Source organism: Lonchura striata, chromosome 1, assembly GCF_050655825.1.
Source record: "Lonchura striata isolate lonStrDom1 chromosome 1, ASM5065582v1, whole genome shotgun sequence".
Lineage (NCBI taxonomy): Eukaryota > Metazoa > Chordata > Aves > Passeriformes > Estrildidae > Lonchura > Lonchura striata.
The window spans coordinates 1,496,842-1,521,741 of record NC_140703.1 but is presented as its reverse complement, the minus strand read 5'-3'; the positions used below and the strand labels follow the sequence as shown (position 1 = coordinate 1,521,741).

At 41.6% G+C, this 24,900-nt stretch overlaps 1 protein-coding gene across 1 annotated transcript; it reads left to right on the top strand.

Moving 5' to 3' along the window:
- The first annotated feature begins 952 nt into the window (after positions 1-952).
- Positions 953-24,685, top strand: TOMM70 (translocase of outer mitochondrial membrane 70). Its single transcript, XM_021545510.4, has 12 exons — positions 953-1,219; positions 9,623-9,796; positions 11,193-11,319; positions 13,824-13,933; positions 15,295-15,443; positions 16,623-16,830; positions 17,418-17,552; positions 18,737-18,844; positions 19,952-20,068; positions 20,920-21,017; positions 21,536-21,658; positions 22,580-24,685. The coding sequence occupies exons 1-12, from the start codon at positions 968-970 to the stop codon at positions 22,731-22,733; spliced, it is 1,755 nt and encodes a 584-aa protein (XP_021401185.1). The 5' UTR covers positions 953-967; the 3' UTR covers positions 22,734-24,685.
- The last annotated feature ends 215 nt before the right edge of the window (positions 24,686-24,900 follow it).

Genomic DNA, 24,900 nt, shown 5'->3' with positions numbered 1-24,900 from the left:
AGGGAGAGGGGCTGTCCCACAGCTTTGTCCAAATATGCTTACAAAAATAGTAATAATCCGCAATTAAAGGACATTTCTCAAGTTGTTTACTACCAGGCACACAGACACACTGACTCAGAGTGCAGCAAGGCAAATTTTAGTTGTGTTCATGAGGTGTTTGCTTTGCAATCTTATTGTTGTTTATATTTGCAGCCCTTTTTTCTTCCGTGCAATATGTGTCTTCTCACATTTCCCTCCTACGTACAATGAGATTTCCAGGCATGAGATGACAGGAGCTGATTGTGAAAACATATCAAAAACGACTCATCTCCAGCTGAGTCCTCCTCGGAAAGAAGTGGAGACAGGAACATAAGTTTCCTCTGCCTACAGGTAAGGATTTTAACTAGGCATAGACACACGCATGAACAAAATCCCAGTATTACATATAAAATTATTTTTATGACAGATTCAATTGATAATTGGGAAGAAAACATAAAGATTTCATGTATAACAAGGATTGCTCCAAAACTCTTATGTAAGAAGTCCTAGAAAGTCCGAATCAGGCACATTAGCTGAAACTTGACAGAGTTAGAGAATCAGCCAGGTAAGGCTGGAAGGGGCACAGTGGAACATTGGTCCAACTCCCCGCTCAGGCAGGGCCGTCCCAGAGCACAGGGTTGCCTCCAGACAGGTCGGGAGTACCGCAGTGAGGGAGACTCCAGCGCCTCTCTGGGCAGCCCGTTCAGTGCTCGGTCACTGCAGTTAGGAAACCCCTCCGCGTTCCGGTGGGATTTCCGCGCCGCCGCTCCCGCCGCCGCTCCCGCCCCACAGCTCCGGGGCGCGGCCCGCGCCACGCGGCCGCGGGGCCCCTCCGCGCCGGCAGGGGGCGCTGCGGGCGCGGCGCGGCTCCCGGCGCGCCCCGCGTGTCCGCCGGCCCTTCCTCCCCGCCGCCTCCTCCTCCTGCTCCTGCTCTGCTCCTCCCGGCGTCATGGCCGCCTCGAAGCCCGTGGAGGCGCCGGGCGCCGGCGGCGGCCCCGCCGGGCTGTCCCGGTGGCAGCTGGCGCTGGTGCTGGGCGCGCCCATCCTGCTGGGTGCCGGCGCGGTGTACCTGTGGGGGCGGCGGGCGGCGCGGCGCGGGAAGGGCGACAGGGAGCGGAAGACGCCCGAGGGGCGGGCGAGCCCCGGGCCCGGCGGCGAAGGCGGCTCCGGGCAGCCCGACGGGCCCGGGCACGAGGAGATGGTGAGCGGGGAGCGGCGGGGCCGGGGCCCGGCGGCCGGAGCAGCGCGGGATGGCCCGGCGGCCCCGCAGCCCGGCCGAAAGCGCCGTCAGGGCGCCGGTCCCAGCGAGCGCCGGGCGGCTGAGGGGACGGGGCCCGGGGCATCCCGGCCGGGCTCTGCCCGCCGGGTCACGGGCTCACACGCCGGGCAGCTCGGAGGGCCCGCAATGGGGCAGGGGCATCCCAGAGCACACGGCACAGAATTGTGTCCGGACCGTCTGGAATTGCCCCAGCGAGGGAGACTCCACGCCGTCCCTGAGCAGCGTGTTCGGTGCACGGCCACTGCACGTAAAGAAATGCTTCCTCGTGTTCACGTGGAACTTCTGTGCGTCAGCTTCTGCCCATTGCTTCTTGTCCCATTGCTTGGCACCACCGAGCAGAGCCTGGACCCATCCTCCTGGCATATTTCCTCCAGATGTTGGTAGATATTGATGAGGTCCCCTCTCAGCCATCCCTTCTCAAGGCTGACCAAGCCGTTCTCCTTTAAGTTTTGCTCCCGTGAGAGATGATGCTTCAGTCCCTTAAATCACGTTTGTCACCCTTGGTTGGACATGGTCCCAGACCTCCACATCTTCCTGTGGTCAACCTGTGTGACCCACAGAGCTCTTAGCCAGGCATTCGTGGTTGTGGTTCTGCCCTTGCTGCAGAAGGATTGGAAGTAGTTTGTTCCAAGATCAGGCATTGCCAAATGCAACTTCTCATTAAGTGCCTGAGCTTGGATTTGTGCTGCTGAGGGGTAAGTTTCCTTCAGAAATAGTGTTTTGAAAAGGAAATCTGGGATCTCTTGTGTGTGAGATGCTGGATACAGCAGAGTAGAAAGAAAACACAATCAAGATTGTTTTGAAATGGAATAGTATGTTCCATGAAAATACAGAAGTCTCACAGTTTACATAGCAGAGACTTCAAAGTGTAGAGTTTAACTAAGTAGACATGCTCTCAACATACATTTATGCTGTTGTAAATTACCATTCTGAGAACTTTCAGCTAAAATGGGCTGTGCAAGAACTCGAGGACAACATGTAAGATTGGAGTCCAGATTGGATCTATGGTTCTCTGTTCTCTTGTATATCTGTATTTGAAAAAAATGGCTCTAAGATGCACTTTCTGCACGTCTGCAGTCCCAGATCTACCTTGCCAGTCATGCAGCTTTACTGAGGTGAGGTTGCAGTTGACAAGCATGTTTAAAGTAATGGCTTTGACAAACTGATTGGCTTTATAAGAATGTCCTGTACTGCATTTTCTTCTCCTGTTCTTGTGTATCACCCAAAATGCTTTGAACTGTCAGACAGTTTAAGGTTCCCAGCTGAAATTATTAGGAGAGAAAAAGAATCACCTCTCAGAGGCCGGAAAAAGTCCGTTTTAACCTTGGTGGTTTGAGTGATGCAGATTGAGGCGCTTGGGCGGGCAGTGGCAGCGCACATGGGAGCGGTGAGGAAGGTGGCAGCTTCCCCAGCTGGTGAATCACAGCTTCTCTCAGGCATTCCTGAAAGCACAGTAAGCTGTAGAACCTTTGCTGGACCTTGAGGCAATTACTTGAGTGCAGTGATTTGTTCTTCCTGGGCACCAAACAATACTGAAGAAGTTGTGTACAGAGGACAAATTCAGATTGTGTACAGCTCGTGGCTGAAAGCAGCATCTGGCATATTTATGGGAGTGTGCTTGCTGCGTGTGAGCTCTGCAGGTCTGCAGGCTGCTCCTGACCTTTGTCTTCCTGCAGTGACTTCCCTGTTCGTGTGTTCACTCTGGGTTTCTTAACTGTGTTTCTGAATTCCAGCAATATCCAGGGGTTTGTAGTCATTCTGCAGTTGTAGGAAGGAAGCACTTAAAACATTTTAAACACTTACGTAGCACTTGATTTAAAATAATTGTGTGTTGCTCCAGAAATTGAACTACTAGAAGGCTCTATGTATTTAAGGATAAGTTGAGTGGTGTGACCCGATGCAAAGTTTCTTGAAGAGTATCATTGCTTTCACTGTAAAGAAATGAGAGATGTTGCTTAGGAAAGTTGCAGAAGTTATCAGATTTGTCTGATTACATGAGATAATTGTCTAGCTGGTCAAAATATTTCCTGGCTGCATCAGGAAAATAAATGTGGCTGCAAGTTCCCAGGACTGCTTTATATGTGTGTGGAGGATTGTCTTCCTGTTGCTCATATCCAAAGCAGTGATGCCATGTAGATTTCATGTTTCCTCTCATATTTTATTAGTTACAGATATTAGTAATTAGACCCATGATTGAAAATACAACCACTGCAGATGCTTCACTTGTGAAACTGCCTGTATTGTAATAATCTGCCTTTCTAACGTGATGAGGTATGTTTTGTAACTCACTTGGATTTCACATACAAGTCTGCACAGTGAATAAGAGCCAGTAATTCATTTCACAGTTGAAATACAGAGGAAAATCTTTTGGAAAACACATAGGTCAATAATGAATCTGCTACCAACAGCTGTGTCAGCTAACTATTCTTTTACTCATAAATGTAACTTAGGACACATACTGTTTTGTGCTTTTCATTAAATCAGCCCCTGTATCCATTTGATGTTCTGATCATTGTTTCTGAAGACAAGAACTTGAATTTTTTTCTTTGTTCTCTAAAAGTATGTAAGTTCTGAAATCTTCCTTATTCTTTATTCTGACTTGTTACTATTTTGCATGTAGTTCAAGCTTTTCTTTTACCTGCTGCACAGGCCTCACATTTTTTTCCCAGGCTGTGTCTGCACCAGAGGATTCTCTTGGCATCGAAGCACTGGCCAAGTGTGTGATCTGTGACTGACACTGTGTTGGCAGAAGCCCTTAGCACAGGTGCTATATTGGGAAAAGCTGAACTACTTCTGAGATTCCTTCTCCTGTAAGCACAGCTCCTTAACAGTACAGTAAACTGGTATTTTTGGGCCAGATGAGTGATGATGATAAAACTTCATCTATGGATGGTTCAAAGGTCGTAAAGTCAAATTGCATCTCTTAATGACAAGCTGTAATTGTTTCTTATCATTTAGATGGAATGTGTTTTAGTCACCCAGTAGCAGTTGCTTTTTACACGCTCTCCTGGTTTGTGGGGAGTATTGTGTAATTGAAACATGGAGTGCTTTTGAGACAGTGAAAATTTACCAGGGTAGAAATCCATTTGGATTTAAGTGAAATGTGCCACTTTGAGCTTGCTAACATAAGTGAAATATGCTGTTTAGTCTGGTAACTGCAGCACTAGCAAAACTACCCCAGCTAAGGAGAAAGAATGCAAATTTCTACACTAAAAGAGATAAGACAGAGTGACCCAGGAGTTCTTTCTGTACTTTCTGACAAAAACTGAGTACAATTGTAACTAGCTGTAAGTTGAAATTAGCAGAATGAATATGCATGAACCTATTGTGAAAATCTATGCATATGGAAATTACTAAGGGTAATAAAAAAGGATATCAGGAGTTCTCAGAGGTGCACATGTCCATTGAAGGACAATGAGTCCCCACATGGTCCAGCACTGTGAATATACAAACATACCCATTCTCTACAAATCTTTATTGGAATTGTGGGGTTTGATTTTTCATCTGCATTTCACTTTGCATATATTGCTTTAGTTGGTGGCCAGTTGATTCATTTTTTAAACTTATTTCACGATAAATTCTTAGCAGGTTTTATACCCTCCTAGTCTTACAGGAGTGAGCAGTGGTTAGTCAGTGAGGTAATGTGTGGGTTGCTTCCGTATTCTTTTCCCCTGAAGTTGGAATCAATTCCTTTTGCAGCTCTGTGATAGTCCAGATGTGACCCCTTAACTCTTTCAGCAAGCTGCCAGGGTAACCCTGTGTTTGGTGTGAGAGGAGGTCAGCCGCGTGGCCTCGTGTACTGCAGACAAAGCATTGGGGTCCCAGCAGTTCCCTGTCCCCCGACACTTCCCTGTGAGCTGGGAACTGTCCTTGAGTGCAGAGGTGGGTGAACGTGACAAACTCCTCGGCCTTTGTGGTGCCACATACCGGGATCAGCAGCCAGCTAGCGTGGCTGCTGTCCAGTGTCTGTTTTAGTAGCAACTGCTGAGTGCTGCCTCTCACTGCTGTGACATTAGATCAGGATATGAACAAATGGAACCCCTTACTCTAGATACACTCACCTTGGTACTTACTCTTAAGTCGGTCTAAGCAAAGTGACTACAAAGTCATTTCTGTTGTACTGTGTACCTGTTGCTTAGTAAATCTCACTATCAACCTACTGCAAGTCTTCTGTTTCTTGCTAGCAACAGTGGACAGGTGTAGAAAACTCCTAAATGTGTTTACAATAGCAGTAAAACTGTTAGACTCTTGGCTTATTCATGGAAGGCATGGATGGCAAATTAATTTTACAGGAAGGTGACTGACTGAGAACATTGTGAATTTGTCCCATAAACTTCATTATGGTTTTTTCTGAGTGTAATACATCCTTGCTTGGGCTTTGAATTTACTTCTAAAGCTCATGTAAACATACTTTTTCTCATAATGGTTTTCATCCTAAAGAGACTTTTCAAACTATTTATATTCAGTTAGTGCCTTTATTTGAAAAAAGATGAACCTTAGTGAAAAAAAAAAAAAGTAGTAGAAAGGTATTCAGAAAAGGACAGGATTTTTTTCCTGGTACCTCATCTCATTAAGAGGGTTCTCTCACTTGGAAAGGACAAAAGAGAGGCCTAGACCAAGGCCTTCTTTTTTTGCAAGTTGAATTAAGATGGCTGAAACAGTAGTCACCCTCCATGTCATCTGTCAGATAAGGGCTTATGCAAATCCTTTTCAGCCAAAAGAAAACACTGAAAGTCTCTGGTCATGCTTCTGTTGTGAACCACTGTCATCATTGGCTGGCAGGAAATTTCTTGTTCTGCTTTGAATAACAGTCTCCCTCAAATATATAAGGTTCTGAGCTGCTAGTTTAACAATAGTGCCATTGCAGGGAGTTACTAAGCATTATTATTCTTGCAGCTGGCAGTTTGTTCCTGTTAAGCTGCTGTTTGCACACAATTTCTGAACATTTTGTGAGCAAAGCACATTTGCTGAAGCTAAAGTAGAAGTTCATAAAATATTGCCAATGTTGTCTATTCTTTAGTCAGTTAGCAATCTGCTTGTTCTGGTACCTGGATGACTGATAACTCAATTTCACAAGTGTCCTTTGGCTTTAGCTCTGTTCTAAGACTTGTTAATGAACAGTTATTTTTTGTGTAGCTGCTAATAACTTCTGTGTTATTTGTGTGCCACACAGCATGGTTCAGGTCAGGTGAGGAGAACCAGTGAAACTGGAAAATAATGTCTAGAAGTATTTCTTTGGCAAGAAAATGGAAGAATGAGGTTTTTGATTACTTGTGCATGAAGTTTGTTTGCATAATCAGTTTCTTACGTACTATCTTGTGTATGTCCAGTGTAGCAATTGAGAAGGAATTTTTAAAAATACACTTAAAAATTTTGTAAGTGTTAAATTTAAGGCTTGACAAGCCTTCAAAAACTGACTTTATGAATTAATATGAATTAATTTTCATAGTCTTATTTGTGCTATCACTAAAAGGTATTGCAGCATATAATGGAAGTTCTTTAATTTATTTTTTTTTTAATAAACAGCTACCAGAAGCCTTCCAAACCATCAACAGCAAAAAACCCTCACCAAACCAACCGAAAACATACATTGGATTTGGTGGTGTTTTGGATGCACACTGAGGGCTACAGCAGAGTAGTTTGAGTAAGGGTGCAGAGATAAAACATCTCAGAGCAAGCAGTTTAGTTTAAGGCAGCATAAACAAACAAGTTGACTTTTTCCTTGCCTGGGGTTCTACTGCTGACTTTATTGCATGAGTGCATGAGGTGCTCGAAGTTCTAACTCCTTACCCCCACATTTCTTCCCTCATACAATGGGTGCAGCAGGGGTAACCAAGGAGTCAGCAAATGTTCCATGATTAATTTCTGTGTGATTTGGTGTGTGGTCTGTGATCCTGCAACTGTTACCAACAGTTTACTCACATAACAGAGTTACTGATTTTCATAACTTCATGTTTGTAGTCCCTGAATTTTTTTGGTCATTGTTGTGTGCACTTGTAGGCTTGTGGGAAGGCTTGCTGCTTCCCAGGAGCCAGCAGAGCACCAGTGAGAGCCCCAGACCTGCACATGTCCTGTTTGCAGTCCCACAGCTGACACCGGAGCAGCACTTGGCTGTTACCAGCACTCCTCATCCCTAGCTGGTGCCTTTGCTCTCTGAATGCCTAGGATGGAGCACATGGACTGCTCAGCTGGGGCACACACTGGGATAGACATCCCTGGGATGAAGCAATTGGCAGTGATCATGAAGCAGTAACCTAGCTGCAGTTAGCCTTCATCTCTGCAGTCTTAAAGAATTTCCACACTGGGAACACGTGTGAATATTACAACATGGCCCACATAATGTGTTTTCCTTTTCCGACCCAAGTTAGTAGGAACAGCACTGAATTTTGTATAATTTTTACACAAAGGTGTTTTTAATGTGGTTCCCTCTAGAAATGTACACAGAAAAATTCAAGCTGACTTGCATGCATTTAAGTTTACAGCGTATACATAACCCTTCCCTTTGTTAAAAACGTTGTATTTGGAGATAAATTTACTACCTACTGGAAATAAATGTAACCTTTTGAGACTTTGGTTAAGTTTTAAAGAAACAACTTACCACATACACAGTTACCTGTATCTCAGTAAAAATAGTTGCACTCTAATTTTGGCATAGAGTAGCGTAGAGTTACACACAGTGTAGGAGGTGAAGTTTAGAATCTTTTACCAAATTAAATGTGAAGCTTTACAATAGAAAACTCTGAAAACCTTGCAGATTGCCTTGTTCTGTGAACAGTAAAGATGGTGCAGATTGATTTCCTGTGGACCCACTGATTAATAAGTTGTGAGAGAAGAGATTTGCTGGCAGTAGAGATATTTAAGAAATTCTCTTCCTTATATGGTTTCATTTGTAAGTCTCCCCTCAGGAGAATGCCTCTGGGATACTTTTGTTCTATTTGGATGCCTACTTTTATGTAGGAACTGAGGCTAGCACCCATTATCTGATTCTCTCCTGCCAGGATAAGGATGCAGGCCTTAAAACACAGGATATAGAGCAAGTCCTGGCTTCCTCTCAGGTTTTCAGTTTTAAAGTAAATCACTTAGATGCAAGAAATGATCAGGTTGGAATGAAGTGAGCAGACATTAAGGGGAATGGTCAAAAGAAATGCAAAGTTGCTTTCAAATTTATGTTACAGCTTTCTAATTGTCTGTATCTATTAAGTTTGGCCCTGGCAGTGGATAAGTAGGTAGAGGAGGCAGAAGGATGGTCAAAGAGCAGCAGGGGCAATTCCCAACAAATCCTCCATGATCTGAAGTGCAGGTGATATGTAGTGAATTCTGCAGCTATTGTTATAGGCACTGCTGCCCCCAGTCTGTAGCCTTTCCCTCCTCAGAAAGGTTGGTAGAATGGCATGTGTGCCCATACTTCTGTTCATTTTGGTATGGCAGAACTGCCCCAAAATGTTGTCCCTGAAGTAAGGCTGTGACAGAAGAGCAGAAATCTGGAAGATCAATGTTAGAATCTTTTGCAGCTCTTATTTTTTAAATGCTCTTTGATAGAGCATTTTTACATCTAATCCCTTACAAACCACAAGATTTGATAACTAATTTGTAAATCCAGGGGTTTCGAATGTTAGTTTCTGCAGAAATACAGATCATCAACATGTGGTGCAGAGCATAAGATGCATTTAGCAGGATCTCAGGCCAGTCAGCAGTGTCCCATCTGCTGCTAAGATGGTGATGGTCCAACACTTGTCATTGCATGAAGCAGAGTGTGTGAAGCTGTAGAGAATCAGCTATAAAGTTGATTTGCCTAGTGCATGAAAGGCAAACCAGCTTTATTTTCCTTACAGGTTTTGTTTGTCTTACTCAGTAGGTCTTTCCACAAAGTGTTTTCCATATTTAATTCGTAGTCTGATGAATCACCTCTGGTCTTAGAGGCTGTATCTATTTCAGAAGGAAGCTCTTCTGTCTGAATTGCTTTGAGGGTTTTGTTGTCTTTACACATCTAGCCTTTGGAGAAACAACTAACCTCATTGGTTCTTCTGATCACCAGCCATGTAAAAGATTACAATCTGTTTAGCTTTCCAAACAGAAATCACTGCCTTGTTTATTACCATTGTAGTGAATCTTGTGAAAAGGTTATCTCCTGTCTGATACACGTGCAAAAGAAAATTCTCGTGTGTTTCCAGGAATTGAAATCAGTGAGATTTTTCAGAAGTCTGGGTTAGAGTTTACAACTCAGGTCCATATTTATATCTTTGAAGATGAGCCCTGAAGTGCATAGCTTGTGTGCTGTGATGCCTTTTTAATTTGAACTGACCTCTCACTTTTTTTTTTTTTCAGAGTCCTCTTGGTAGAGCCCAAGCAGCTAAGAACAAAGGAAACAAATACTTTAAAGCAGGAAAATATGAGCTAGCTATTCAATGTTATACTGAGGCTATCAGCCTGTGTCCTCCTGAGAAAAACCTTGATCTTTCTACCTTCTACCAAAACAGAGCTGCTGCCTATGAACAACTGGTAAGAAATTAAAGATGATTATGTGTTTATTGTAAAAAGTAGCATTATCAATTTTGTCACTTTCATCCGCTGAAAGGTCCCAAGTGATAGCATCTGCTGCTTTCACAACAAGATGCTGTTGTGGCTTTTTTCAGCTCATCATACTTTTCTACATATAAATAAAATTATTTTCTCTTAACTGCACTCAGTCTATCTTATGTAATTCTTATCCATCCTATTCTTTCAAGACAAAAGTTTTAATTTCTTATTCTCTAGAACAATTTTGTGGTATATAAATTAATTTTACATCTCTCTACTTGAGTTTTTAACCATGAAAGAAATGTGAAAGGCCAAATATTTTGGATGCTACTTCAAAATTATAACAAAAAAATCATTGAAATCCTAGTAAAGGCCAAGACTTAAATTTTGCACATGGAGAAGTAATATTTACTTGACAGCTGAGTATAGTGGATGTTATTTTAGAAGTCAGCCAGTGTTGCTTATTATGGTATGATGGATTTGCTTGTGAGGTCGAGTTGGTGAGCTGTATAAAGGAGTGGAAAAGTAGCTTTTTACAGTGTGAAGTATCAGGTGAGTGGCTGTGCTTACATAAATCTGGTATTAGATTTATTTTTTTCTAACACAAATTCATGCCATAATGAATCCCAAATGCATGTGGTTCCTCTATTAGAAAAGTCTGTTTTGATAAATTGAAATAACATTAAAAAAAAAGTTTTAGCGCTTTAGTAAACCTGTTTGTTCCATTTTATTTCCATCTTTTTCCTTCTAGTTTTCTACACCACTGTTTCAGTGCCCATGTTACCTCCTGGAAGCATCCTTCTATCATTGTGTTCCCCCATGGGATCTGTGCATGGCCCGTTGTAGGGTTCTGTGGGAGTCCTGTTTGTGGTGCAGGGGTGTGCAGTGCCCGGGCAGTGTCTGCCTGCAGGGCTGCAGCAGCAGCAGAGGTGCAGCGAGCCCCAGGGCTGCAGCAGCGCTGACCCCGAGCTGCCTGCGGGGCTGCAGCAGCAGCAGAGGTGCAGTGAGCCCCAGGGCTGCAGCAGCGCTGACCCCGAGCTGCCTGCAGGGCTGCAGCAGCAGCAGAGGTGCAGCGAGCCCCAGGGCTGCAGCAGCGCTGACCCCGAGCTGCCTGCAGGGCTGCAGCAGCAGCAGAGGTGCAGCGAGCCCCAGGGCTGCAGCAGCGCTGACCCCGAGCTGCCTGCGGGGCTGCAGCAGTGCTGACCCCGAGCTGCCTGTGGGGCTGCAGCAGCAGCAGAGGTGCAGCGAGCCCCAGGGCTGCAGCAGTGCTGACCCCAAGCTGCCTGTGGGGCTGCAGCAGTGCTGACCCCGAGCCGCCTGCAGGAGCAGCACAGTAGCTCAGCACAGCCCCTCTCACTGTGCCCTTTTCTGCCTGCAGCAAAAGTGGACAGAAGTGGCACAGGATTGTACCAAGGCTGTGGAGCTTAACCCGAAATATGTCAAAGCTCTCTTCAGACGCGCCAAGGCCCATGAGAAGCTAGACAATAAGAAGGAATGTTTAGAAGGTGAGTGGCTCAAGCTGTGCGTACTTAAAAGTGGAATTAGTTCTGCTGCTTTGAAGATGGCAACTTCTGGAAATACTTTGTTCTTCTGTAGCTACAGTAATACAGAATTATGTATTTAAAACCATTTGTATCTTCTGCAAATACATATTCTTCTCTTGTCAGAAGAAACCTTTTCACGTTTCTCAAATTCTCATCTGCTCACATCTGTAATACTGCTGAGAAATTGATGTTACTGTAGCAGCTCAAGGTGTTTATTTTCCAGGAAACTCCTTCGCTTTTGGATAGAATTAGTCTAAGATGATAAGTGGATAACCAGTTGTTATATTTCCATGCAGTAAAGAGACTTTCTTCTTCTGTTTGTTTTAGAGAAATTATGCTACTACAGAAATGAGGGTATTTTTGCAGGTAGAGGTACATGGTCAGAAATAAAAGTATTGCAGTAACTTAAATGCGTTGACTGGTATTAAAGGGGAAACAGGCTTAGCAGCATTTTTTTTTATGGTGCATAGTTATGAAAACGAGAACAGATTAATTTTTTAAAAAATATTAATACTTTGTGTTCAGAAGAAATTGCTATGTCAGATCCTTCCAGTGCTGTTTGTAAACAGAATACATTTTGAACTGTCAGGAAGATGTCACTGAGAAGCCATGGAAATTAAGACCTACAGGTCAGATGTATTGTCTCACAGCACTTTTGAGCTATAGTACACTGCTTGGAATTACCCATATAAATTTCATCAAGTGAAATCATTCCTGCTGATGTTAGGTTAAAAGACGAATGAAATTTTCAGCTGTGTTCATTATCAAAGAAGGACAGAAAATAAGGTGGTGCTTTGGCTGGGAAATCTAACAGTTAAATTAGTTTCATTATCCGGAACAGCCAAGAATTAGGTCTGCCAAATTAGAAGGTAAATTAGATGTGGAACTTGTATCTATCTGTCTGTTTACCTGCTGGCAGGATGCCTTTATGCCCTTTAAGACCATAGTAACTAGAAAAGGACAACTTGGTCCATTTAGTGCACTCCTTTGCAAACCACTGTGTATCAGCTGCACTTCTAGAGTGCTGTAATAAAATCTAAGCCTTATGTAGCTGCCAGGTGATAAAAGCCCCAAGAAAGATCAAGTGTCCCTGTGACAGTTTTAAATATAGCTTCTTTTTACTGTTAATAGCAGTAATATTAGTGACAATTATTTTCAGCCGTTTTTTCTATTAGATTTTTTGCTTGCAGTTTTTTCACATCTGAAGTTTATTGCTTTTTTTTTTTCTGAACTGCACTGTTTTTCTATAACCCTGCTTTTGCCTGCCAGCCACATCTGCCCAGTAAAATTCCAGGAAGTAGGGTATGCCCATGTAGTGAAGGAAAGCAAAACCAAACTAACTCCAAAACCCCAGCCACTACCAGCAGAAAACTCCTCCAGTGATCCCTGGCAGTATTGTTTTGGAAGATGCTGCTGCTGCAGCCAAGCCTGGAGTGCAGCAGTCTTTGGGCAGAGCGTGTCTGCTGGGTTTGTATAAGACATTCTTTCTGGGGGTACTGTATTTGCCCAGGGACTTTGATATGCTTCCTGACCATGCCAGAGGTGCAGGGAGTTTCTGTATAAGTGATAGCTTAATAATCCCTCTAGCAGCAGAATTAGAGAAATATTCTAAAACTCCAGGGCAAGACATTTACTTTTCAAGCATATTCAGACAATACACTGCTTGAATTTCAAGTCCAGGCTCTGGTCATCTTAACTAATGTTTAAATGAAAACATTTAAAAAAATGTTACCTGTGGTAGTAGTGCATTAAGTGGAGGGTCCAGATAAACTGTGCATTTCACTGTAAGAGTGTATTTCTGTAAGAGTGCATTTCACATTGGGAGGTTTCACTTGGGCAGCAGTGGGTTAACATTTGCAGAGGTTTCTCAGTGTGAATGAAAGCCATGTAATAGGGGCTGGCACTTCAAATAGGCCAGCAAGGTATTTCTCCTTGCTCCCTTCCAAAGTCATGGAGGTGAGCAGAAAAAAATTGAGATAGAATTTAGGCAGATTTCTTAAACTGAGGAGTAAGTGAGATATGATGGGACTGAATGTGAATTTTAGAAGCAGAAAATAAAGACCAGTCCCAGAAGAAAAGCCATGTTAGCACTTTTAATGCAAAGATCATATGAACATAATTACTCTCCTTAAAGTTTCAAAATGGTGAAAGCCCCTGCTAGAGGTATGTATTTTCACTGTTGATTTAAGTGTGTTTGTCTCTAAATAAAAGCATGAACAGAAAAATAAATGTAATTTATTTTCATTCACTGTCATGAAGTCCTTTTATCCCAGGAAGATAATTTTGGATACAAATTTGTGTCTTGAAGAATACAGTAAATACAGCAAAATGGAAACAGCCTTTGGCCTGAGAACAAGACATGTATTATTTTGGCAGTGCCTCATTGTACTCAGTGGCACATTTTATAATGTACTTCAGTGACTATCAGAATTCCTTTAATCTCACTTTTGTACGTTGTTTCCTAGATGTCACTGCAGTCTGCATTTTAGAAGCCTTCCAAAACCAGCAAAGTATGTTATTAGCTGATAAAGTTCTTAAACTCCTTGGAAAAGAAAAGGCCAAAGAGAAGTACAAGGTAGGACTTGTAATAGTGCTGAGTAATTGTTATTTCACCTGAGCAGCTGTTGACAAGTCGGTTGTTGGCATTCTGTCAGTTGTTGTAAACAAGTCACTGTCTTCATCTGCTCAAGCATAAGAAGCACAAACACAGACTGGTTTCTACAAAGCTGTCATTGTACCAATGGGATTTTCCTGTGGGACCTCCAAAAGTTTTGGAACCTCAGCAGGGAAGAGAGATTTACTTCTAGCAGTTGTTTTCCTTTAACAATGAAATTTGTTATGACATTCAAGAGACACCCTAAGTTGGTGTGCTGCTGTACGTAGGACTTCTCTGAACTTGCAGCTTCATGGAAACTGGGCGTGCTGGAACAGACAGACATCTATGCATGAATGTTTGGAACCTGAAGAAGAGAAAACTGGAAGCATAGGGGTAGCCAGGAGCAGTCATTTTACGTGACTGTAGGTTTACAAAAAGGTTGGGACAGATATTAGCATGTTCTTGGTTGTTGTTAAAGCATTCTTGTTTGTGTTTTGATAGTGGTTGAAGTACTGAAATCCTGTGTTAGTTTTGAGATGCTGAATTTCTTTACTATAGAAATTCATATAAATATAGTATAGTATAGTATAGTATAGTATAGTATAGTATAGTATAGTATAGTATAGTATAGTATGGAGGTAACAACAAATAGTGTTGAGTGTGGTGGATGTAGACAGGTGTGCTTCAGAAGAGTATATTCAGTGTTTTTCTGCAGGGGAGACTGAATTGTAAATCTTGTGTGCAGTTTATTTTAAACAAGAAATATTTTTTGGCTGTAGAAAAGATTGATTACCTGAGAGGTGTTACTTCTGTGACTTTAAGTAAAATATATTGTATCTGGGCCAAGTTCCACACAGACCTAGGGTATTGCTTCATTACTCTCCATTGTAACAATGACAGCAGCTTCTCTTGGACAAGCTGGAGAAAAGAGGAAGCTGCCATTCAGAATCTGTGTGAATTTAGGGTCATGCTTAAATCACCAGCTTGTATTTTTCACCCAGTTTATGTGCACATCCAATGCTTTAGTACATCTACCCGATATCTTATGATATCCTGAGTCCTTATTTCTAGCCACATATGTGGAAAGATACAATCTCCCTCCCCCCCAAATACTATCACTTTGTTTTCACTGGTGACGGATGTTGCACTGTGATCTAAAGCTTAAAAAATTCCTAAACATCAGAATGGCAAATCCAAAACATCAGGCTATCAAATGAGAAAGTCATACAGTGGTTCTTCTTCCATCAGGTTTTTTTTGATAATTGTGTTTGCTATCCATTTCCATCTTTACCATCTGATCTCACCACCTAATGACTTGGAATTACCTTTCTCTGTTTCAGAATCGGGAGCCTCTGATGCCCTCACCACAGTTCATTAAATCCTACTTCAGTTCTTTCACAGATGATATAATTTCCCAACCTTTGCTTAAGGGTGAGAAATCAGATGAAGATAAGGACAAGGAGGGAGAGGCTTCTGAAGTAAAAGAAAAGTGAGTGTACAGTATAGTTGAGACTTGTTTGGTACTGGAATTAAGTTTTCAGTGATTTGGAGATTTTGCTCAGTGTTACGTGCTGCACATTTCTGTAGTACTTGGTTTGGAGATTCCTTTGATATAAATGATATCGGCATTGCAAGTGAAACCTTAGTAAAAGCTGACTGGCTAGTTCCAAACTTGCACTAAGCAGAGGAAGGACAACGAGACTGGGAAGATATGCTGAATATTTACTACAGTGTCATAGTAAAACTTAAGAGATGGGAGAAGGATCTTAGGAGATGGAGAGGGCTGAATGATGCTTTGGGGCCAAGGAATATTTTATAATGAAGGAGCATTTCCAAGGAAGAGAGCAAGATAGCCTTTGGACTGGCAGGGAGAAGATGAGCTAGGAAAAGGGGGTGTTTTTAAAAAGACCGCATGTTTTTTAAATGAAAACATGCATTTACAGCAACTGAGGCTGAAATAGTGTTTTATCTTTCTGGAATCAAATTGCCCATAAATGAAAAGTTTGTTCTGACATAGAAAAACTTGGTTTTGCAGGGGTTTTTTGTGTTTTTTTAGTGGAGCCTGAGCACCACATAAATGGTTCTTTAATTTACTATGCTACTTTCCAGATTATTTTTGGAAGATGGCAGTGCTGTCAGTTTGGAAACCATTGCAAAAAGCATTATGATTTTTTTTTTTTAAGTAAGAGAGAATGTCCTGATCTACAGGCAGATTCACTGAATCCAGGATACCGCTGAGAACAAGGCAGTGCTGCGGTTTTTTGCTATTAAATAATTTCTTCCACATACAAGCTGCACATTTCTAGGTTTAATATGTCACTTTCCTGTCCATGAATTCCACCCTCTTGTTTTAAATCAGAGATTATTGCTGTTCTTCATGTGGGAAAAAATCTCAAGGGACAAATGAAGCTCACATTCAAAAACCTTTAAAACATTTTTCTTCTTCCTTTCTAGTGTAATTTGGCCAGTTTTTTTGCAAAGTGTTTTCCATCTATTATGGCTCCATCCAGGAATGGATGTTCCAATGGGACTGTGCTGGTGTTGTAGAAGTATAGCACAAGTTAGTATTTGTAATAATTTGATGACACATCTGAATGGAAATTGCAGTGTTCACTGAATGCATATATATATATATATATATATACAACTGTTCTTACATCATTTACAGCTCTGGCTATTTGAGAGCAAAACAATATATGGAAGAAGAGAACTATGACAAAATTATCAGTGAAAGCACAAAAGAAATTGAAGCAAAGGGAAAATACATGGCAGAAGCTTTGCTTCTGCGAGCTACTTTCTACTTACTTATTGGCAATGCAAGTGCTGCCAAACCAGACCTAGATCAGGTCATCAGCATGGAAGATGCAAATGTGAAGGTAAGAATCTGTCACAGCTGGATTGTAGTTGGGATTGAGAAGTTAGATGATAAACTTGCAATATACATCAAGGAGTTGTTTGTCCAAATTTTCAGGTGTATTAATGGGAGTATTCTGGTTTATTTACTGTTTTGTTACTAACAAATTGTTTTTTTCAAGGACTTGTTAATTTTTGAGACAGCTATACTGAGTAGTGCAAACTGAAGGTGATAAGTACTCCAAACTAAAGAAGGGGGAAGCTGAATGAATTGGAGGCTTTGCCAGTCTGGATAAGTGAAAAACCTTAATTGCACTTGTATATTCAGCTGCTGCAAAAAACATTTATGTATTTGTAAACATAGGAATTTAGAAGGTTTTTGCGGGGGGGGTTTAGAAGTCCACTGAAATGGAAGCATAGGCTTATGTTTTTGAAATTAAGTAAGGGAGCTCATTATTTAGGGTCAGTATGAAACTTATTCCTGCTTAGAGTAATTGAAACCTGTCAGTGGGAGAAACTAGTGAAACAGAAAATTTCCTGGGATTGTAGTGAAGGCTGAAAGGTGGAGCAGCACGGGGGTGGCTGATGTTTCCCCGACCGTGTTTTGCAGCTGCGAGCCAACGCTCTGATCAAACGGGGCAGCATGTACATGCAGCAGCAGCAGCCTGGGCTGTCCACCCAGGACTTCAACATGGCTGCTGACATTGATCCTCAGAATGCTGATGTTTACCACCACCGAGGACAGGTAAGCAGCCTGAGGGACTTGGGCCCAACACTCGGCTATTTCAGTGTGTACTGAAGGAGAAACGGTGTCGTTGGAGACACTTTATACTGTTTGTGCAGAAAAACATGAACTCCTGATTGGGAGCTTTTCTGGGATAAACACACAGTCTGTTTTGGAGGTTCAGGTCAGGCAGAAGCAGTGTTTTTCTATAGCTGTAGGAGAGCACTCTATGCTATGAACTGAGACTTACAAGTACTGGGGCTTGTCTACATTTCCAGCAGATAAAGGCTGTTCTGTGAAGGGCCTGGATGGCAGGGCAGCATCTGCACAGCAGGAAGCTTTGGTACAGCAGAGGTAACGTGTCCCTGAACACCTGCAGCCCTGGGCCCTGGACTTGGATCTCTGCAGCTCATCCCTCCCTACCCTGTGACACTGCTGGCTCCTTGACTAATTTCTAGCCCTAGAGCAGCCTGCTGCCACAGACCTGTAAGATAAATGGTACTGGCAGTAAAAAAGGAACACCAGCATATGCAGATAGGCTGAGTAATATTTGTAAGGAAGACTTCCATGGATCAAGAGTTTTTCTCCATGAATTTGTTAGATCTCTTAAGTGCTCAAAATGAAGATGGTGCTGTGTGTTGACTGAAAGGAATGAAAGTGTTCTGCAGATAGAAAATTTGTGTTTTACTGTAACTTCACAGTAAAGTAAGAGAATGACGAAGTGAACTCTGCTCCTGTGGAGGAAAAGAATGTCAAAAAAACCCCAAAAAAACAAACAAACAACAACAACAAAAAAAAACCCAACCCAACAAAATAAGTTGAAATAGAAGCTGGAAAAGCTGAAATGTTTCAAATCCAAATAGTCCACAGATACTGGCTACAGAGAGGCAAAACAACTTGAGAAAAATACGGCATAATTTTGGAGACTGGTCATAATGCTGACACAATGATGACAACAGTCTAAAATGCAAACATTCTCAATCCTTACACAGGGTCATTGCCTGCTTGTGTAGGTACTAAAGTTCCACTGGTGGCTTTGATAATACAGTTATAACAGTGATTTTTAGTTATGGGTTTTGTGGGTTTCTAGACAGTTCTGCAACTAACTGGAGATGATATGAGTAACTGATGCTAATTGAATTATCATGTAAGTGTCTGAAGCACAGATGAAATAGAGAATTAGGAGTTTCTTTCATTCTGGCTAGCTGAAAATCCTGCTTGACCAAATTGAGGAGGCTGTGGAAGACTTTGATGAATGTATCCGATTGCGACCCAATTCTGCCTTGGCGCAAGCACAGAAATGTTTCGCTCTGGTAGGTAATAACGTGCTGGGGCTTCTCTGGGTGCTTTGGCTTTAGAGAGCTCTGGGAAACACTCTGTTTCTCTGGTTTATTCCAATTGAACAGCCAAGTAGGGCAACATGCATCTCTGTCTTAATAAGGTAAAGGAATAGTGCAACAGTTTCTTCAGTAAGAGTATGGATTTGCTGCTTTTCTTTTGAAACACTGATTGTTCAAACAGTAGAACATTTTTTTCTGTTCTGTGAGAGAGGAACAAAAATCTCGATTCTAATTGGAGCACATAAAATTGTTTTTAATAAAGCTTTACTATTGTGGAAAACAGTCATCATCAAGAAATTGGAAACAAACAATTTCAAGCTAGTACAATGACTCAGTGTGCAAGAATCCTGTCAGGGCAGTTTTGCATGGTGTGAACAAGGAGGAATGCCAAGTTTGGCATTTCTAAGCATTTGAAATAGAGGGAGGCTATCACAATTATCAGGCCTTACGACTTCCTGCTTTCATCTGGTTTCCTCTCCAAGCCCAGACACTTGGACAGGTTCCCAAAACCAGATTTGGTAGGATGTACAGGCATGTAACCTTCTGGAGCTTAGCATGAAATCATACAATGGCCTGGGTTGGAAGAGATCTCAAAAACCATCTCATTCCAGCCCCCCTGTCATGAACAGGGATACTTCCCACTAGACTAGGTTGCTCAGAACTCCAGCCTGACCTTGAACACTGCCATGGTTGAGGCATCCACAACTTCTCTGGGCACTGTTCCAGTGTCTCACCACCTTTACAAGAATTTTTTCCTAATATCCAAGCTAAACCTGCTGTCTTTCAATTTGAACCCATTCCCTTTTGTCCTGTTTACATATTCTTGTAAAAAATAATTTTTACTCTTGTAAAAAATCTCTTCATCTTTCTCATGGCTCCCTTCAGGTATGTGAAGACCATGATTAGACCACCCCCAAGCCTTTTCTTCTCCAGGCTGAACAATCCCAATTTGCTCAGCTTATGTAAAATAACTGAATTATTATGATGCAGGCAACTCTTGGGGAGGTGGGTAGTGGCCTGATCAGCCTTTTTTCAGTCTGGTAATGGCATAATTTTTTTTTTTTTTTTTCATTGGAATAGTATCGCCAAGCTTATACAGGAAGTAATGCTTTGACTGTGCAAGCAGCCATGAAAGGTTTTGAAGATGTCATTAAAAAATTCCCAAAGTGTGCTGAGGGCTATGCACTCTATGCTCAGGTATGTTTTTTTCTCACTTAAAGAAAATGCTGCATTCTCTTGTACTTTTTATCTTGGCTATAATATTTCTTCATTTCTTCAAATAACAGATGAAGATTTGTGACACTAAATTCTGAGATAAGACATGCTGCCTGGAGTTAACTGCTTGCATTTGTGGTTATGGGTGTTCTGGGGCAGAGGAGGTACCAGGGAACTGGTGGAGCAGGATGTAAATAATGAGAGTTGAGGGTGGTTATTAGGAGACGGAGGTTATTCCTGCATGGTTCCCTCCTTCCTGCACGTATGTGGTATCTCAGATGATGCATGTCAGGGATTCTCTGGGTAATTTGAGAGTCAGATGTGTGGAACTAGGGTGACATTTTTCTTCTGTTACCACTGGCATGTAGTGGTGTAGAACAGCTGTTGGGAGTACATTTGTAACAGAGACTGTAATTTCTTCTCCAAGACTGTACTGCTGGTTTTAGTAGGAAGCATGAGACATTCTGATTTTAAGTAGGTTGGCAATAGACATGCATTTCCTTCTGAAAGAGGTATATCTGAAAAAGAAAGAGTTGAAGCTTGCAGGCACAGAACTTTTAGAATGGTTTTTATTTACAGCACACAGCATGCTGCTTGTGGATCTCCTATTACAGGTGGCAGTGTGGTCAGTAATTTGTGCATTTAAAGCACAGAAGCTTTCCAAAAAGCCTCAATTTTGAAACTTAACTCTGGTAACTGATGTGCCTGGCCTGCTCTACCATAAATGAACTACATTCAATCTCACGCTGTCAATACAGTTTTAATTAGAATTAGCTGGATGCAGAGTACTTCTTTGGTGGCTTATTGACAAACAGGTTTCTCTTTTGATACAGGCACTAACTGATCAACAGCAGTTTGGCAAGGCTGATGAAATGTATGATAAATGCATTGACCTTGAGCCAGACAATGCCACTACATATGTTCATAAAGGGTATGTATTGAATTTGCAGTCCTTTTGGTCGAGAGCAGTTGGCATATTTAGATTCACCAACCTGAATTGAATGTATATTTAGAAATTTAGCCAGGAAAAATAACTTGAAAGCATCTTTGTGCTCTTAAATGTAATTCTATATTTTGTCTTGACTAAGCTGCAAAAAAGTTTCAGGAAAGTTTCATCAGTGTTCATTGCTAATTGAGTATCTGCTTGAAGTACATCTGACTTTTCCTTTAGCCCTATTAGTTTGTGTTGTAGTTTTTTCTTTCATAAAACAATGTGTACCAAGTCCTCCTGGGAAAAATTTGCCTGTCTTTAGAATCATTAAAGCAATAAAGTGGCTTATTGAAAGTGACTTCTACAATAGGTGTTTTTAAAAATCATGAAGTTATTAAGTTACTGTGTACCTGCATTAGAAATTAAATACATTATGCATTTGGGATGTTTTTGCTTACCATGATGAAGGTTTTGAGAGGAGTATGTGAAGCCAGTTTGAAATTTTCTCTTTCTTGTAGTTTACTTCAGCTCCAGTGGAAGCAAGATTTAGACAAAGGATTAGAACTCATAAGTAAGGCCATTGAAATTGATAACAAATGTGATTTTGCATATGAGACCATGGGAACGATTGAAGTGCAAAGGTAATGCTGAATTGCAGTGTTAAGAATTCTTAGTTACTTCTGAAGTTACAGTATTTCCTCATGGATCTTAGGTCTTGCAATCTTCTTCCTGGTGTGCTGTAAGGCCAGCTCTTAGCCAAAGTCCTGATTTCTGTTCTGTAACTCTTAGGCAAAGCATATGCATTTTCTGTGGCATAATTGTGATTTATGATCTGATAACTTCTTATCACCAATTTCATACTTAATGGACAACGTGCAGAGGAGTCTGTGCACGTTAAATACATTCCTTCTTCATTTGAAGTGACTTCCTTAATCATTACCTGGCTTGTCATTACCTGGACTGTCTGTATTGAGGATCCTGTGCTGTTTTCTCCTGCAATCAACAGGACTCCAGTTCACAGTTCTTGAGGGAAAGAGGAATGCCCCGCTCTGTAACATTGTAGTGCAGCTGTGCAAAGGTTTGGGGTGTCACTGACAGTACAGTACAGAGTCTCTTTTTAATATGTCTAGTCCTCTACAGGACAGACAATTAAACTAATGCCATGAGAAATTTTGCAAGCATTTCCTATTTAAATAATGTTCCTCTGTCTGTGCAAGTTTTCCTCCTTTTTTATACTAAGTGCTTTCAGGGGAGATGAGACTTCATTCACTTGGCCAACATTGTCTTTGTAGTGAACTTGGTGTCCTGTGGAGAACATTTTATCCTGCACCATCACCTGTGGGGGCTCTCAAGAGGAAGGCTGTTTAACAGCTGTCCTAGTTGCTTAGGCTTGGTAACAACTCTGAGTTTACTCATCATCACCACAAGTTCTTGTGGTTCCTCCTGAAATCCTTTTCAGTTATTAATGGTGGAGAGTGTAAGTCCTGAAAGAAAAAAGATGTTTTAAAGATGACAGGATTGCTTTGGCAGTCTTAAACAGGCTAAATTTTTGTTTATTTCAGAGGTAATCTGGATAAAGCCATTGAAATGTTCAACAAAGCTATCAACCTGGCCAAATCAGAAATGGAGATGGCCCACCTCTACTCACTCTGTGATGCTGCCTATGCTCAGACAGAAGTTGCAAAGAAGTATGGATTGAAACCACCAACGCTGTAAAGAAACAAGGAGGAAATGACCTTCCAAAGTGAAGTTGCCCACTTCAGCCAGCCCTAAAGACGCTGTTGCAGACCATGCTGAATGGTGGAACTTAGTTTTTTCCTGTTCATGGTGTTGTCATTTGCTACATCTGTTAAATGTTTAGGTGTTGTGGGAGTGGTTGTTCAAGGAAGTATGCAGTGCTGCATCTTGTTCCTTCTGCAGCAGAAACCTTAGAGAGTGTTAAGGGAAATAAAGTTGCAGGGGAACCAAAGGAACATATTTTGGCCATGCAAATAAAAACTTCACACTGATTCATTTTGGGTGATTATGTTGTGGGCGATTTTTGCTTTATCAAATAATATTACAGCATGTGGGTTTTTTCCTGTTGATTTTAAAGGTAATACTAGTAAGTGCTGTAAAATAGGTTTTATATCCAATTAATCCTTGAGGGTTGATTTAAATTTTGCAAAAATTAATTTTCAAACTTTAATAATAGAGGGGTTTTTTAAGTCAGTAGATGTGGAGAGAATACATGTAAATATATGCAAGCATGCACAATCTTCCCTTAAATCCCCTTCCACCCTCTGCATAACTTCCTTAGAAATAGTCCTGTGGCAGCTATTAGGGAATTAATTTGATAGTCCTTATTCTCACCCCAGAAAGCCCTAGAGTACTGCATAGGAGAGCTAGGAAAAAGGTTGGCTGGGGAAGGAGGTCAGGTAACATTGCTTCAGTGTAGACTTTACTGGAAGAAAGAATGTATTCCTGTGCAGCAGTCCTTACTTGAATGTCACAGGAAATTGTTCTGGAGGGTTCAGAGGGACTTTCAAGAACAGAAAGCACTGCTGGGAGTCAAGCTCCAAAAGGTAAGGTCATGCTTGCATATAATCTTTGCAATCTCTGATGCTTTTGCATAAGTGTAGCAGCTGATAGACTATCTAAATTTTCTTCAGTCTCTAGAGACTGCTGGGTTATGATCTCCTTTTAAGAGCTCCTTGGCAGGATTAAGTGAGGTAAGGAACAAAGCATAGGCTCAAACTTTCAATAATGGATTTGCAAACTGCATTTATTTTGTGTTTGTGTAGACCCTATCTTGTCCAAGTTTTCAAATACTGTAGAAGGGAAGCCGTTGTGCTGCAAACAGTAGATGGGCAAATTATGAAAGTGTTTTTCTCTCTTAGGAACTTCACAGAGGGCACTCTTGCTTTGGGTTGATCTTTCTGGTGTGGAAGTCAGTCCATCTTACCTTTCCCTGGACTGATGTGGCTGGATAAACCTCATGCAAATGATGTAGCTTAATTTAGGACACACTATATTTGGCTTCTTTCCATCCTGAAATCATAGATTTGTTCGTGGTGAATTGTCTATAACCTTTTAAAGAAATTAATGATGCTGTAGTCAAACTGTCTTGGTCTGTAGTTGTGCCACCATACAGCAGCAGCTTGCATTTTCAACTTGACCTTCCTTTCTCCCAGCAACTACAGTTGAGTATGCAAATGGTGGAGAGCAGAGATAAAGATTTAGTCATTATTTTAGTAGCTCATCAGGTGACCTGAAATCATAGCACTGGTGTAGAATTGAAGATATGGGAAGGTACTGGCAGCTTCTAGGGGCACTGAATGTAACAAGTGTCAAATGTCTTCTCCAACTTCCAATCTCTGCATCAGTTACCTGACAACAAAAAAAAGCCAGGCTGACGAGTCCTGTTCTCTGAGGAGTTTTTATTCGCATGGCCTTATTTACATTGGCATTTTCTCCTCATCACCCCATCTGTACCCCACTCCTCACCCCACCCAATCAATTAAGGGAAAAAAGCATGTGCTGTCAATTACTAGCATTCCAAATCATCACGGACTTTTGCCTGTTCTTCAACTAGTTTGAAACTGCACTGAAAGGATGCATTGTCTGTAATTTTTTTGTAAATGACATATCACCTGTAAACTGAAAAAATAAATAACTACCTTCAAGTATCTCTCTCTGACATGTATAAGAACAGGTTTTGATGAAGGTGTTCCCTGCAGTAGTGAGCTCTGTGCTTATGTTCTAAGTCTAGGAAGAACTGATCATTGACTGACTCCTTGTCATCTTCTCTCACTTCAACGTTTAAGAAAGGATGAGGATAAAGAATGTGGAATCAACAAATCCGATCTCTGCTTGCTTCCATCACCCACAGAGGTATGATCTT

What these genes read in the sequence shown, in the direction of transcription:
- TOMM70 (XM_021545510.4), top strand. Translation starts at nt 968, where the DNA reads ATGGCCGCCTCGAAGCCCGTGGAGGCGCCGGGCGCCGGCGGCGGCCCC. An exon ending in AGGCCAAAGAGAAGTACAAG is followed by an intron (nt 13,934 to 15,294) that starts GTAGGACTTGTA and finishes TCTCTGTTTCAG; the next exon opens with AATCGGGAGCCTCTGATGCC. An exon ending in TTTACCACCACCGAGGACAG is followed by an intron (nt 17,553 to 18,736) that starts GTAAGCAGCCTG and finishes CATTCTGGCTAG; the next exon opens with CTGAAAATCCTGCTTGACCA.